General features: G+C 41.9%; 1 protein-coding gene across 7 annotated transcripts in view; it reads left to right on the forward strand.

The window, feature by feature from the left end:
• The first annotated feature begins 4133 nt into the window (after positions 1-4133).
• The window catches only part of SLC10A7 (solute carrier family 10 member 7), a 319349-nt gene continuing 307083 nt past the window's right edge, over positions 4134-16399 (forward strand). For 6 of the 7 annotated variants that reach the window (XR_015144154.1, XM_086346478.1, XM_086346480.1 and 3 more), the window contains exons 1-2: positions 4134-5586; positions 13106-13188. Coding sequence is in view for 5 of the 7 variants with exons in the window: in XM_086346478.1 (XP_086202604.1) it covers positions 5487-5586; positions 13106-13188 (183 nt within the window). In the remaining 2 variants the exon portion in view is untranslated. The remainder of the gene's footprint in view (positions 5587-13105; positions 13189-16399) is intronic. The other variant, XM_086346482.1, reaches the window with a different exon arrangement.

The following is a 16399-nucleotide window of genomic DNA, read 5'->3' on the forward strand; positions in this document are numbered from 1 at the left end:
ATATGTTAGGCATTTCTCTCAGGAATATGAAGTGGACCTCACTCTATAAATGATCTATTCACCTGCCCTCCAGGAATGCAGGCAGCTATCTTTTCCCTGGAAACCAATAGCTTTAAAAAGTTGCATGGTAATTATGTATTTTTTTCTGATAATATGGTAAAGTTATATATTTATTTTAAGCAACAAAATCCATACTGTTATTCATACTACGTTCCACACACACGTGCTTCTGAATTTTCCCTTTTTATCTCAGTCCTTTGGTAAAGGTGCCAAGTTTTGTCTTTGTTTTCAGCAGAGCTAGTTTTTCCAAGTGCTTCTATAATATTGCTATTCAGAGTGCTGGGTTATTGTTTCTTTTAATCTATCCTTCATCATTTACTAATGACACAGATTGGGTGATGAAGAGTTGTCAACATGAGCATTTTTCTATATTTATAGGTGTAAGAATTGCACTGATGTAGATTTGTCATCTAACAGCATGAAATGATCCCTCTCTTTCGGCTGCATTTCCTTCCATTATTTACTGTTCCTCCCAACTTCTTATCATCCACTGCTGTTGACTCTCCTCTCTGTCCTTAATTTCCTGAGATGGATTTCCACTTAAGAGACTGAGAAACTATTAGATGGAGAGTTTTCACTAACCACCAGAGCAGGTCTTCTGCAAAGAGACATATCTGCCCACTACGGATTCAAGAAAGACAGAGGCATTTTGTCCTCACCTGACGAACCCAGAGCCTATCAATGTGAAGAGATTAGAAATGCATTTGAATTGAGGGACTCTACAAGCACAGTCTCATTAACACAAAGACAATAGGAGCTAAGAGCCTAAATTTCCCGTGCCCTGAAAATGGAAGTGGTTATACTTCTGCTGCTGCTACTGCTATGTCACTCCAGTCGTGTCCGACTCCGTGCGACCCCATAGACAGCAGCCCACCAGGCTCCGCCGTCCCTGGTTATACTTCCAAGTCTGATGTAAAACACGACCTCCTATATTTAAGTTGCAATTTTCATAACTTTAATTTTAGTCTGTGAGTTGTTCTAAGGAAAGCCAAAAGCAAAGAAGAAAATAATACTATCTCCATAAAGCATTTTAGCAAGGGTCAGAGAAGTGGACTACCAGATATTTATTTGGAAATTAGCTAGATATTTATTTGGAAATTAGCTAGTTAGCTATGATATATTTTCAAACTATGCATGTATTGGTAGTTTTCTGCTGTAATTGGCAAGGCTACTATATATCTTTATCTTTTCTATATTTAGAATACTGTACAGGAATATAAGACAGCATTTCCTTTCATGGTAACATTTTGGAGCTAAACAATATTCACTAGTGTAAAAGTATTTTCTGATCAAACCAATTGCTCTCGTATATACGTTTGTTGGAAGATTACATGATATGTTGAAGATTATGTTATTATGGATTTGTTTCCATTTAATTTGTAATTACTTCCAATGTTTAAAAGAATACAAATGACTTAACTTCTCAAAAGAAAAATATAAAATAATATTACCACACCCTATATACTTTTCACCAATTATTCATCAGTGATAAATTACATGGATTGATTACTGAACTAAGCACTACCAACTAAATTGTTACTGTGCATTGCCAGGTACCTTTTTATTACATTTTTATTGTATAGCATACATAAAGCCAGAGTTGAGTGAGGCCTTATTTCTGGAAAGAGGGTGAGATTTCTGGATGGTAGCTCAAATGCTAAAGAATTTGCCTGCAACGCTGGAGACCCAGGTTCAATCCCTGGGCCAGGAAGATCCCCTGGAGAAGGGCATGGCAATCCACTCCAGTATTCTTGCCTGGAGAATCCCATGGACAGAGGAGCCTGGTGGGCTACAGTCCATGGGGTCACAAAGAGTTGGACATGACTGGGCGACAAACACATACAAACACACACTTGCCTCACAGTCCCTTATTTAAAGGCTTTTTTTCTGTTCACGCTGTCTCTCTGGGAAATCTTATCCAATCGTATGGCTTTAAAGACTCCTAGGACTCCTACATTTTTGTCTCTCTCTAGCCTTGATCACTCTCTGTGAACTACTTAGTCACCTGCCTGATCTCCACCTAAATTTCTTTCCTATTTCTTTTTTATTTTGGGGGGGTGTGCTGTACAGCTTGTGAAATTTTAGTTCCCCTACCAGGGATTCAATCCCAGGCCCTGGCAGAGAAAGTGCCAAGTCCTAACCACTAGACTGCCAGGAGTCCCTCCATCTGAATCTCTAACAAGCCCTCTTCAAGCTATCTCAAAATAAATTTTGATTTTCTTCACTAAATCTGCTCTTCCCTATCTTTTTCATCTTCGTAAATTGATACCAACATTCACCCAAATAGTGTGTGTGTGTGTGTGTGTGTTAGTCGCATGAGATGCAAGAAATGTGGGTTTGATCTCTGGGTGGGGAAGATCCCCTGGAGGAAGGCATGGCGACCCACTTGAGTATTCTTGCCTGGAGAATCCCTTGGACAGAAGAGCCTGGCGGGCTACTGGGCTACTCTGGTGTTGCAAAGAGTCAGACATGACTTAGCGACTAAACAACAAAAACAAAACATTTCCTATAGCCTCCCTCCACACTTAAATAAAATCTAAACTTTATTACCTGGTCTACAAATACTTCCATGATCTGGATGCTGGGGCCCCTGCCTCCTCTGGCTCCCCAGCAGAGTGAATGACAGTCCTTTGGCCTTCCTTCCTTTAACATGCTGTCGTAGGCAGAATAATGGCCCCTGAAGATGACCACACTCTAATCCCCAGAACCTGTGACTATGTTACTGTGATTAAGAATTAAATCAAGATAGGAACATTACCCTGGATTAGCTGGGTGTGCCCAGTGGAATCAGAAGGGTCTCTGTAAGTAAAAGAAGGAGGCAGTGGCGGAATGATTGATCATGAGGAAGACTGGAAGGACCACTGTGGACTCTGAAGATGAAGGGAACCTAAAGCCAAGGAATGCAGGTAACCCTTAGAAACAGGAAGAGGAAATACATTCTCTAGAAACCCAGAAAGGAATGCAGACCTGTGGACATATTGATTTTAGCCCAGTGAGAACCATTTTGGACTTCTGAACCCCTAAACTATGAGGTACTAAATTTATGTTGTTTTAAGCCACTGAGTTAACTTGTCACAGCAGCAATAGGAGACTAATACACATGTCGAGATCATTCCCACCTCAGGGCCTTTACAAAGGTTGTTCACCAGTTGCTCCTCCTGCCTGAAGTGCTCATCTCCCAAATACAGGCATTCTGAACATTCACCTGTCATTTGGGTCTGTTTAAACTGCACCCATTCATAAAGGCCTCCCCCGACCACTCAAAGTAGCTTCCTTGTTATTCTCTCTCACTGGTTGGACCTGTTATATTATCATCATGGCACTTATATTACTTTTCTATGTCATTGGAACACACAAGGAAAGCTGAAACCTTGTCTCTTACTTTTCCTTGTAACAACCCGTATCTAGAATAATTCCTAGCACCAAGTAGAAGCTCAAAAAACATTTTTTTTGAATAAATGAATGAGTATTTTTTCCATGCAAAGCAATGGACATATACACTATACCACTGAATCTTTTTAACAGCCTGATGGGACAGGTTTTTATTACCATTTTATTAGACATAAAGTCCATGAGAACAATGTAAGGTGGACTCCTATTGGTATGTTAGTTGCTCAGTGGTGTCCAACTCTTTGCAACCCCCTAGACTGTAGCCTGCCAGGCTCTTCTGTCCATGGAATTCTCTGCAAGAATACTTGAGTGGGTTGCCTTTTCCTTCTCCAGGGGATGACAAATGTCTTTATAGGAGATATACACAACAGCAGCCACCAATGTGAAAATAGATGCAGAGACTGGAGTGCTGTGGCCATAAGCCAAGGAAGCCAAGTAATGCCAACAACCAATAGTGGCTATAAGAGACACGGAAGGATTTTCTCCTCACAAGCTCCAAAGGAAGTGTGGCCTTGGCAACACCCTGATTTGGGACTTCTGGCTTCCATTTTGAGGTATATGTTACAGTATCCATAGGAACCTGATGCAGAATTCACAGTGCTTTGTGTTCTTTCCCTTTAGGTAACCACTACAACTAAAAATCATTTCCAGTGATCAGAGTTCTTGGTGAGAACACAGCATTTTCCTGATTTATTTATTGGGGTGCATAAGAGAAGGAGTTGACATTCCTGCAGGGTCTATGGGTAGGAAGTCCATTCATGAAACTAGCAATGTCACTGTTTATCAGAAAACACTTAAAGGGAGAAATGGGGAGGGAAAGAATCTTGCACGTGGGGCAATGGAAGGCAGGACCCGCCCTCCCCCGCCCCAACTCGGTCGCTCACCACTTTTTCCTTGCCGAACCTGACCCTCTTCCCACAGTTGCCCTGATGATGGTTGGGCACGGTCTGGGGTCTAGCAAAAGCGTGCACTCTTCAGAGAAGCCAGCTCAGACGCCCACTCTGACCCTCGTCAGCTTGGTTGAGAGGCAGGGAGAGAGCTCGAGATCCGGTCTCTGGTAGCGGGGCTGAACCTCCAAAGTCCCCACTCCCGGGCCGGTAGTGGCGAAGGGGGTTGGGGCTGAGGGCCCTTCCGGGGGCGACCGACCTGGGGCTCTGGCAAGCCCTCCCGGACGCGTCGGTCCTCTGTCTGTGGGCATCTGCTCGGTGCCCAATCCTCAACCCATTTCTCGAGGCTAAAGCTTCCCAGCTGCGGGGACGCAGCTTTCCCCAGGCGGCTGACGAGCTCGGCTAACTCCTGAAGCGCCGAAAGCTCGGAGACAGAGCGCGGCCTCCCCTTCCCCCAGCGTACACGTCAACGCCGGCGTCCAGGAAGCGTCGTAATGTCTCGAAGAGGCTCGCCACCAATAACCCTGCAGCCCGCCGCTCCAGCTGCCGACGGAGAAATCCCTGACTCAAGAGCACCCTGACCCTTCCCGCAGGCTCAAGGCGAATCAAAAGAGAATCTTTCCGCAGATGTACTCCGAGAGGGCGGGTTGCTGTGCCTACAGGGCGGGTTTGTTGGAACCCTTGATAGAACAAGTAGGCTGTGGCTCCTCACGTCACTCCCTGTCCCTGTCATTTTTAAGGTTCCTCAGGTCTCGACTGCGGCGAGTTTGTCAGCCCTACCAGGCAGCCAGCTTTCCTTCCCTAATCGCCAGCGCCGGCCGTTTTCGCCCAAACGTTCGCTTTTGAGCGTTTGCGCTTGGGAGGCGCGGCTAGAGCCGCGGTTTCGTGTGTGCTTCTATTAGGGGCCGTACGGTAGAGATGGCGGCGCTCAGTGAGACTTTCCTGTCACTGGATACTACTACTCCCAGCCCTCCTCAAAGCCGCCGGAGCAACCCCCTGGTCTTTAATTTACAAGTAGCAATTTGACTTGCTCTGCTGCATGTCAGGTGGGAGCTTGGAAAGTGTGGAGAAGCCCCGGGGATTAAGCGACCGTAGCTTAAAAAGAAAAAAAGCCAAGCAAATAAACAAAACCCACCCACCCTAACAAACATGAGGCTGCTGGAGAGAATGAGGAAAGAATGGTTCATGATTGGAATAGTACTGGCGATCGCGGGAGCAAAGCTGGAGCCGTCCATAGGGATGAATGGGGGTAAGTGCTCCACCTCTGCATGCTCCGCCGCGGTTCCCACTTCAGAACTAATTTTCGAGTCTTGGACAGGAGAGGGAGACAGGAATTGGGGAGTGTCTGCCTCTCTTAGGGGCACTGACCAGCCCTTGGTGTCTTTTGGCCTTTTAGCTGATTTTTCAATTTGTCAGCCCCAGAGAGGATTTATAACTAGGAAGGAGGCAAGGGAATTTGAACGCAGGTTGCCTTTGCCGCGGACTAAGGATTGAGAATCCTTAGTGTCAAGCAGTGAGGTTACCGAGAATGAAACTTATCCCTCCTGCCTTCAAAGTAGCATCCTATCCCAAGGGACGCTAGGTTGCCTGGAGTTCCTTATCTATCGGAGTGAACACCATTACCTTGTCCATTTTCGACACTCCCCTCCCCCACGTTAAAAAAGGAAAGGCGGGCCGGCGGCGGGGGGAGAAAAAGGGATACTCTTTCCTCTTCCAACTCAGATTTGGTGGCCCACATGTTGGAGAGTGGTGTTTTCCTGCCGTTCTGCCGCTCCACAAACTCCCAAGCCGACTGACACGTTGCACTCACTGCTTCCGTGTACGGCCGGCACAGTTGCTACACTTAGCAGTTTCACAGATACGGGCTGTGTTAGACCCTGTGTGCTGTGTATTTTGGCAAGGAAATGTAGGCGGGCTTAAAAATCACACCCAGATCTCTGAATAGTGGAATCCTTGTCCTGTGTGGATGGGCATTGGTGGAAATGACTGGAAATAGCATTAGCCTTTCCTGTCCCACCACACCTCCTCCCACCCTTAGACAAGCATGTCTCACTTTTCATAAATGTTCATTGAATTTCTTTAGTTCATTGTCTGCTTGACTTCGTTTGGCAGTTTTCATGCTTATTGACAGCATGCTTATTTCATTGCTTATTTCATGCTTATTTACACACCAGCCACACAGGAACAGATAAGGACGGAAGTGAGCACACAATGTTCATGCCAGAGTGAACAGTCAGGAGGCTATTTGAAGTTATTTGTACCTTTTTGTTCAAACATGATGAAAGTGAATGAAATGCTCTCTCAGGGGAACAGCGGTTCCTTCTACCCTCTGCCCTCAATACCTCCATTTAGAGGTAGCTTCAGAAAACATTTAAAAATAATTTTTTGAACAAAGACAGTAGAGATTAAAACTTTTTCTTTTATGTTCTTTCCTTTTCTGTTCAACGTAGTCCACAATGTGGAGGATGTATAGCTGTGAGAGTAAAGCTGTTGGGCTGGTTATCCTGCTGAAGATACCAGTTTCTCCTTTGACATAGTTTCTCTGTGAGCTTTCGGGAAATTTGTGAAGGCTAGTATTCAGGTTCTGTCCAATCAGTTCCCTTGTCCCTGAAGCTTGCTGGGTATGAAGAGTGTTAGAGAGTATCTTTGTGGTGATCTCGGGTGTACCTTTCACTTGCAGAGTCTGTAGCTTACAGTGTTAGGTCTCTGATTTGCTGAGTGTTAAGGTGATGTTACAGGTAATGTATGATCCTCCATGTTGAGATCTGCAGAGACTAGGTTTGGTCAAATTCCTTTTTCTCTTACGTTCCTGGGCTGCTCAGTGGGATGGAGGGTTGTGGACTGCTGAATCATTTTCCCAGGGCTTCCCCCCAGTGACAGGTGTGAGATGCATTCTTGCTTGTTCCCTCAGATTCTACTTAGTGAAGTTTTGGGGGTTATTGTATGTTAGAAATATTGTTTCCCATTTTCACTAGTCCCTATGCCATTAATCTAGAGTTTGTTTAATTATAAAAGAGGAGACTATTAAGAGCTGAGAGGGAACTTTAAATCCTTTTAAGCCAACATGTTTCTTTTACAGCTGAAGGTATTGAGACCTGAGGTCAGGTGACTCACCCTAGGTCAAGTTAGCTAGCTCAGGGGAGAGGAAGGACTGGGAACCGGGACTTCCGTTATATCATACCAGTTGCAACATCCATACATTCTTGGCAATAAATCCATTCTTGGCAATAAATCATTAAAAATGAATAACCATTATAAAGAAAGGCTCTCTGTAATAAAGACGTTTTCCATACTCTGATTTTTATAGCCCAAAAGAAGCTGAGCAGATTCAGCTAATATTAGACAACTGTGTACTCATGTGATTTTTTTTTTTTTTTGAGAGAGATATCCAAGTGTAAAAGTTACTGTTTCTAAAAAAAAAAAGTTAAATGTTTGGGATTTGTTATACAGACCCTCAGGATAAGTTCTTGTATCAAGTATCTTCAATTGACCTTCCCACCTGTAAATCTTCTTCAATAAAAACAAACTTCCGAATAGTACCAAACAACACTTTGACTCCATTAGTTTAAACAACAAAAATCTAGGACCCAGGAGAGGAATGGTGGCTGAAAGTGTTCTGGCCTCTTGTGCTCTACAGAATGATCTAAAGCATCTCTTTTTGCTTGTCCCTCGTAGTCAGAAGTTTCATTTTTGGGTCTGTACACTGGAATTCATATACATTTTGAATGCACTCACATTGACTGAGAAATTTTCAGTTGAACAGTTTTCTGTTCTCTTCAGCAGGAAGTTGTGATTGTTTTCAACTTGTTAAGAGGGTCTCCTCATCTTTGCCTGGATCACTACCTTAATGACCTCACTCTGTTTTGAAGTGTAGGACTTCTACACTTAAAGTATCACATCTTTGCTGTGACCTCCCTTTAAAAGCAATCTATATAACCAATGGGTGAGTTATATATGGCTGGAAATTTACAGAGGTGGGAACGCTAAAGTGAGAGAAGTTGAATGACTTTCCACAATGGAAAAAGTGGAACAGATACCAGTGTAGATCATTTAATTCTTACTTTTCTGTTCTTTTTACTCAGTTACATTTCATGTTTAAATATATTAAAAAGTTAAATGTGAAGAGCCAGGAGAGATGTGAATGTGCGATTTTCAGGTGTAGATATTCCGTTGCATTTCAACCCAGGGGCACCCTGAGCTCTACCCGTCTTGGAGTTTACCAGAGTTCAACACTGTACTATTCATTCTAGGAAAGAAAGGCTTCTTTGGAAGTATAGAGTAAGCTTCTTATTTCTACTTGCATCTATAACTGAAATTATTGCTATTAATAAGACATACCTTCTAAAAAGGAAATTGCTTCATTTTTCCTTTAAGAAAACATAACCAGAAACATGCTCCTGCATAAACTTAAGAACATTAGCATGAACACCTTAGATGAAGTTTAGGAATGAAATTTACTTGATGATAGTAGGTTTTATGAAATAATAGTTCGTTGCATTCTTAAGCATTCCAAATAATTTTCTATCTCCCCACCCCCATTCTCATATTTATAAAATATGAGTTTGAAGTCCCAAAGTTGCTTTGTTTTTATGGTTAGTTTTTCTTTTGATGTTGCCATCCCATCCCATTTTCACTGATAAACCTCTTTTTTTTGCTTTCGTTTAAGGAAAAGTTCTAATTTACATTTCTCCTTTGCTCTTTATAGCCATCGCAAGATCTGAACCTGGTTATATTCATGACTTGGAAGATATAATCATGACCTTGGAGAGAGGCCAAATATCATTCCACAGCATAGTTTCAACTCTCACTCTGTGCAAATATTTATCAGCTTTTAATTTCAGCCCTGCCAGCTTCTAGTTCCTCATTCACACAGTGGACGATCCATTAGCAGCTGTCTCAAAGGGGCTTTAGGTTTCTCCAAATTAGAATTGATTCCTCCTTCCCCTTTAAATGGTACATTGTCAGTGGACCTGGAATAGTCTCACCAGGTTCTTCCATGGATTAGAGTTATTTAGATCTGCATCTAATAAAAAAACCAGTACACATTGTTTTTAGGATTTAAAACATTCAAAGTGAAGGATCATTCCACTGAATTGTGCCCATTGGTTAATAGTTATGATGTTTGTCTATATATGTGTATGTGTCTGGAGTGTGGGAAGAGTTAGCTTTTTAAAAGATTCAGTTGTTGGCTAACTAAAGTAAGCTTTAGCTGCCCAAAAGAAACATGCAGTCCAAGTCATTTCATGTACTTGCTATGGAGATGCATCTTTGGATATGTTGCCTAGCTATCGCTTGCAAATATACTGTTAACTCTGTGTATGTGTTTTAGTTACTCAGTCGTGTGACTCTTTGCGACTCCATGGACTGTAGCCCACCAGGCTCCTCTGTCTATGGAATTCTCCAGGCAAGAATACTGGAGTGGGTTGCCATTCCCTTCTCCAGGGATCTTTCTGACCTAGGGATCAAACCTGGATCTCCCACATTGCAGGCAGATTCTTTACTGTCTGAGCTACCAGAGAAGCCCATACTGGTAACTGTAACCCATCATATACAGAAAATCAGGGTCACCACTGTGGATAGAAGCACAGTTGAGAAGAAAAGATCTCAAAAAACACTTGGGATTGAAGGAAAAGAAAAATGCTATGAGTTTTTTTAAAAAGCAAACAAACAGGATATTAAAAATTCCTGGAAGGCATTTACTTCCAAAGTGAACCCGATTCCTGGACTTTCAAATCTGCTCCTGAATCACCTTTCCTCAGCTTTGATGAAATATTATTCCAAAGTGTGAGTGGCTGAGACAGATTCACTCACAAGTATGTTGGAAAAAAAAATGTACTTCTTTTTTGAAACTCTTTCACTGCATTGAAGTGTAACACCTCTATACCAGCCTTCTCCCTTTGCTCCTTTTTTCTCAGATCATAGCAAAATGATCTGTGTGAATGCCAGGTATCTAAAATAATGTATCACAGTGTTGAAGGAGATCTTTGTTTCTTTTTTTCACTAATGTACTGCTGCTGCTGCTGCTGCTGCTAAGTCGCTTCAGTCGTGTCCAACTTTGTGCGACCCCATAGACGGCAGCCCACCAGGCTCCCCCCGTCCCTGGGATTCTCCAGGCAAGAACACTGGAGTGTGTTGCCATCTCCTTCTCCAATGCATGAAAGTGAAACGTGAAAGTGAAGTCGCTCAGTCGTGTCCGACTCTTCGCATCCCCATGGACTGCAGCCTACCAGGCTCCTCTGTCCATGGGATTTTCCAGGCAAGAGTACTGGAGTGGGGTGCCATGGCCTTCTCTGAAAATGTAGCATTGTAGTAGCATAAAAAAGGTTTGTGGACTGAACTTCCTTGGTGGTCCGGTGGCTAAGACTCCGAGCTCCCAGTGCAGGGAGCCTGGATTCCATTTCTGATCAGGGAACTGAGACCCACGTGCTGCAACTAAGACCTGGGGCAGCCAAACAAATAAATAAATATTTTTGTAAAATGTTGTTGACTGACTGAGTGGTAATTCTTCCTGAGCTTGGGCTTTTTCATTGAGCAGTACCTATAGGAATGGTGGAGAGTGGCAGGCAGCGGAGGAAGCACGATTTTGGTCCTGTTGTTCGGCTCTGCAGGAGTGTATTCATTCCCTAGCGCTGCCACGACCAATTTCCTCAGACTGGGTGGCAAAAACAACAGAAATTTTTTTTTTTCCCAGAATTCAGACATCAAAATGTGATCATGGCTGTCTGCCCACCGAATGCTCTAGGGAGGAGCTCTTCCTTGCTTCTCCTGGCTTGTGGTTACCAGATGTCCTTGGTTCCTTGCCTCAGTCTTCACAAGGCCATCTTCCCTCTGTTTGTGACCATATCCAGAGTTGCCTCCACTTACCAGAATACCAGTCACTGGATTACAGCTCCCCCCAATCCAATTAGACCACTTATTAATAACCTGATTACATCTGCAAAGACCCAATTTCCAAATTAGCTTCATAGGTTCTAGTAGACATGCATTTTGGAGGGATACTATTCAACCTCCTGCAAGAGGGCTGTATAAAATGTCAAATATGAGGTGATCTCAGATTTTAAAATGTTGGTCTGTGCTAGGGTTTCTCAACCCTGGCACTATTGATGTTTAAAAAAATTTTTGCTAATATTTATTTGGATTTATTTAATTAGTTTTCAATATAAGAAATAATGAAGTACAGATACATTTGAACTCCCCTTTTTTTTATTGGAGTATACTTGCTTTGGAATGTTGTGTTAGTTTCTACTGTTATTGACATTTTTGGATATGATAATTCTGATACGTTTGATTTTGGATATGATAATTCATATCATTGGATATGATCATTCTAAAAAATATTCTCCGGGATGTTTAGGAGAATTCCTGGTCTCTACTAGATGTCAGTAATGCACCCTACCCCCTGAGTTATAACAACCCCAAAAAATGTTTTAGAACATTGCCAAACGTCCATGGGTGACAAAATTTCCACAGCTGGAGAACCACTGTTATATGGGGATAAAATGGCACTTTCTCAGAATTGCAGCGTTGTCCTTTGGTTAGTGAATTAGGTCTTCAAGTCAATTGTGTCTGCTGTTGTTTGTTGTGTAGTCGCTATGTCACGACCAGCTCTTTTGCAACCCCGTGGACTGTAGCCTGCTGGGCTCCTCTGTCCATGGGATTTCCAGGTAGGAATACTGGAGTCAGTTGCCATTTCCTTCTCCAGGGTATCTTCTTGACCTAAGGATCGAACTTGTGTCTCCTGCTTTGGCAGCTGGATTCTTTACCACTGAGCCACCAGGGAAGCCCCCGATTGTGTATAAGCTACATCAATCAATAAATATTAGAGTCGTCCCTGTTATACCCATAGTATTAGCACCTCTAGGGTGGTGCCACTTTGTCTCTAGAGAAGATTTTCCAGAGGTGAAAGATCAGCCCTATCTGGTTCACCACAGTATTCCTGGGGCCTGGCAAAATTTAATCTTAGCAATCTTAACAATATATTGTTAAGTACTCTGCTACTCGGGCTTCCCAGGTGGCTGAGACAGTAAAGAATCCGCCTGCAGTGCAGGAGACCTGGGTTCGATCCCTGGGTTGGGAAGATCCCCTGAAGGAGGGCATGGCAACTCACTCCAGTATTCTTGCCTGGAGAATCCCATGGACAGAGGAGCCTGGCGGGGCTAGAGTCCATGAGGTTGCAAAGAGTCAGACATAACTGAGCATCTAAGCGCACACACACACACTCTGCTACTCTGTATGCATTATCTTATTCATATAGTAAGTGCTCAATAAATACTTGTGCTCTGAGTGCACGCGGGCAGAACTGAACGTGCATGAATATAAGGTTTGATCTCTGATATCCTAGGAGAAATAAGATAATATTTGCTAAAAAGAAGGGGACTTCTTCCACTGATTTTCTTCTTTTGGTGGTGCTGGTGGGGGAGAATTTTGATTGTTATATAAGCACAGATACTGTGGCAGATAAAATCAGAATTAATGTAGAAGGATGCTGCCTGTCTGCTCTCCTGTGTGAGAGCAGTGTTTATTTTCATTCTTCTGGTCTGAGGATTCTGTGCTGAACTGGACGGCCGTGGTCCTTGCCCTCCGGAAAATCCTGTCCAGAGTTAGGCTGCCTCACAGTGAACACTCAGCTCTGTCAGCTCATTAGTACAGTAGAGGCAACACCAAGATTTAAAGTCCCGTTTGTTCTCCTCCAATGGATTCTTCTTTCGTGTCAAGTAAATGCCTGTTGGAAATGCTAATCTAACAGTGACTCATTTCTCTCTCTTTAGGACCACTGAAGCCAGAAATAACTGTCTCCTACATTGCTGTCGCAACAATATTCTTTAACAGCGGACTATCATTAAATACAGAGGTACTGTTACCTATGGGGGCACATGAAAAGCAGGGAGAAAAATTTAATTTGCGCTTACTGCTTTGAAATTTCAGTTTCCTTTTGTAAAGCCATGTGTATTTACAGTCTGAAGGCTTCCCTGTCACAGAGAGTGACTTGCACCTCTGCAAAGGACTTGAGTTTTGTACCTAGTAACTGCGTATCATAGATACTGAACTATAGTTGGACAGCGGCATGGAGACCAAAGGAAGGTGTGGTTAGAGTGGTTATGTTTTTAATACAGTGAACTGAAACATCTACTTCTGGTCTTTCTCAGATTGTGTTGGTCACTGTAGTGGCCCCTGCTGGGGCACTCTGGAGCCACTGATGTTTAGTTAGGTTTCCATAACTTGTGGATCTTCTTTAGCTTCTAGGACTTGTGTTGCTCAAGTGCTGCTGCTTATAGTTTTTAACTAATTTTTGTGTGTTTTTTTTTAAAGTATATTCTTTGTTGGCATATCTATTACCTATTAATATGGCATATCTATTACATATTAATATATAAACGTATTAATGAATGTTTTAACTGAAATGCAGGAATTTTTCACATTAAACCACCATCTATCATGAACACACACAGGTAATTTTATTTACTGATCTAGCTATCCCTGAATATGAGATTCTTTTAGAATCAAACAAATCAAGATATTTTAACATCCGAGAGAGGAATGAGTAGAATTTATGATTCTCCTTTGAATTGTAATAAAAGAAGAAAAGAAGAAAATACCCATTTACCTTTCAAGAAATTATGTTGAGCTTGTAAAGTTGTCATTCTAAGATATGCTTATTCATATGTAATATGTAGGTAGGGACTCTTACTATGTCAGGATTTGGGGCATTTTTGGAAATAGGTTTAAAATTCTGTTTCCACATTACATCTTGCTTGTATTTATTTTAATTTTCTTTTAAGTGTGCTTTGAATAAAAACTGTATTTAGTTACCTTCACTTTTGACCATCCTAGTAGCAACTTGGAAAAAGCATGCTCTGACTAAATTTATGTATTCTGTAGTTGTCAAGTTGGTATAAATCTTACCAATGGGGCATTTTTGATATAGAAGGGACCCCTGTGTAATGTCTGAGAAATTTTGTCTCAAGAATTTGAAATATTGTCACTAATTATTGCTCTTTTGAAACTGACTTAGAATGAGATTTCCTAAATAGGTTACATTCTGGTTTTTGTAAGTTATGTTGACGTGAGAGGACTATGGTTGGTGCTTGGGGGGGCGGGCACAGGCTTTCTCTGTCAACACCTGAGTTCTACATTTGGTTCTCAAATGTGGGATCCAGTGATACAGAAAGATACTTGCCACCCCTGTGGTACTGGATGGGTCTTCCCTGGAGGTCTTCCTGCTGGCCTTGGCTGATTCTCTTTCTGGAACAGGTGCCTCACCCAAGCCCTGTGCTTGAGACATTGCTCTAACTACATCCCCTGCTGGCTGCTTAATGTCTGCAGCTGTTCTCTGTTGTGAAGTTGCCAAGTCGATTCCAACTCTTTGTAACCCTGTGGACTGCGTCCCTCCAGGCTCCTCTGTCTATGGGATTTCCCAGGCAAGAATACTGGAGTGGGTTGCCATTTCCTTCTCCAACAGTTTTTCTTTATGCCTTGGGAAATCTGGCAAGATTTGATTCTCTCACTCCTTTAGTTTCTTGCTTAACACTATACTGTCAAGCAGCCAACTCTGTGGGATGCAGGAGTTGAAGAAGGAAGAATGTCATACTTACCAGCATTTTCTAAGGACCAAATTCTTCTGTAAGCACCTAGGAAACCTTCATCCAGCCAATTTGGCTCTGATGATGAAATGCCTGGATCCTGTGTTTTATCATGGTATCTAAGCAGCCATCAAAGCCACTTCCTCCATTAAGGGCCCTTTTCAAACTAATACAATATTAAGTCATTTTCAAGATCCATTTAACTTAAGATGCCCTAGATTGCATCATTATGTAGTGTTAAACCATCACTAGGTCTTGCTAATTTCCCAAGCAAGTGAACAGTTGTAAGTTAGGAGGTAGCAATCTGATCTTCATGGTACTTGTGTTTTAGTTAATAATCAAATTAATATCAGCCGGGGCTACTATTTTTTTTATCCTACTAGGTCCTGGAATAGTGCATTTTTGCACATAGGAGACAGCAAATTATTATTAACTTGAGTCTATTTGCAAGCATTTACATTGGTCCCACTCAAGTTTGGTTTATCTTGAACATTTCATGTAGTATTACTTATATGTTGAGGTAATGATGTGTATTCTAAAATTTGTTTTGTTCATTTATTACAGTTATAAAGGACTGTGTATTAATACTTCATGCTAAAAAGATTTAATGCTAAATCTTGTTTTATAACTCTTGGTTTCTAGTTTGTGAAATACCTGTTGAAATGGTTTCTGAACTTTCTTTTGTAGTGTTATGAAATATGGTCACATTTGAAATATATTTTATATTTAGTTAGCTTCAGACCTGCAGTTTCAGAGGATTAGTCACTGAAGAGATTGTAACGGGACCAATCTCACTTAAACAGGTACCCAGACGTGCTTATGACAGGTCCTGCAGCCTTGTAAACTTGTGCTTGGCCTGGGAGAGGAGCAAAGATGAACAGGAAGCTCAGAGCCTGAGAAGGGTCCCCAGTAGACTAAAATGTTTAGTTTTCCTTATTTTCCTAAACAGATCATTTTTTCAAAAATCCTATTAGCTTAGAAGTAACTATAGCAAATTCTAAACTTGAGGCTACTGCTGCTTGTATCCAGCCCAGAGCTATGAGGCTGCTTCTCAAAGCAAATCCAGTAAAGGTCAAATAAGGGTTAGCAGGGAAATTGGTATGTAATGAAAATATTTCCAAATCCCAGTCTGAGCCTCTGATTTTAAGCAATTCTTGATGCTGTCAGTGAGGCCCCGGTATGTGGAGTATCTCTTTAAGTTTATTTTAATGGAATTCGACCTGTATTACATGTGAGTAAACAAAATGTCATGCGAAATCAACTTTTCAATTATTCATGATGGTGTTTATTTAAGTATGTGGCCCTAAATTCTACACGGATATGTTTGGAGTAATACTCTTTTGAATTTTATAGTGTTTACTTGCTTTTTCTTTTCCACTGCTACCTTATTTTAGCTTTAAGATTGTATGAAGAAGATACAAAAAATATAGAACATTGGGTTTTTGTGACAGTCTTGGAATCTTTTCTTGGAAACATTTCATG

Source organism: Bos grunniens, chromosome 17, assembly GCF_055505025.1.
Source record: "Bos grunniens cultivar Pamir isolate PY7600 chromosome 17, Bosgru_T2T1.0, whole genome shotgun sequence".
In the NCBI taxonomy this organism is placed as follows: Eukaryota; Metazoa; Chordata; class Mammalia; order Artiodactyla; family Bovidae; genus Bos; species Bos grunniens.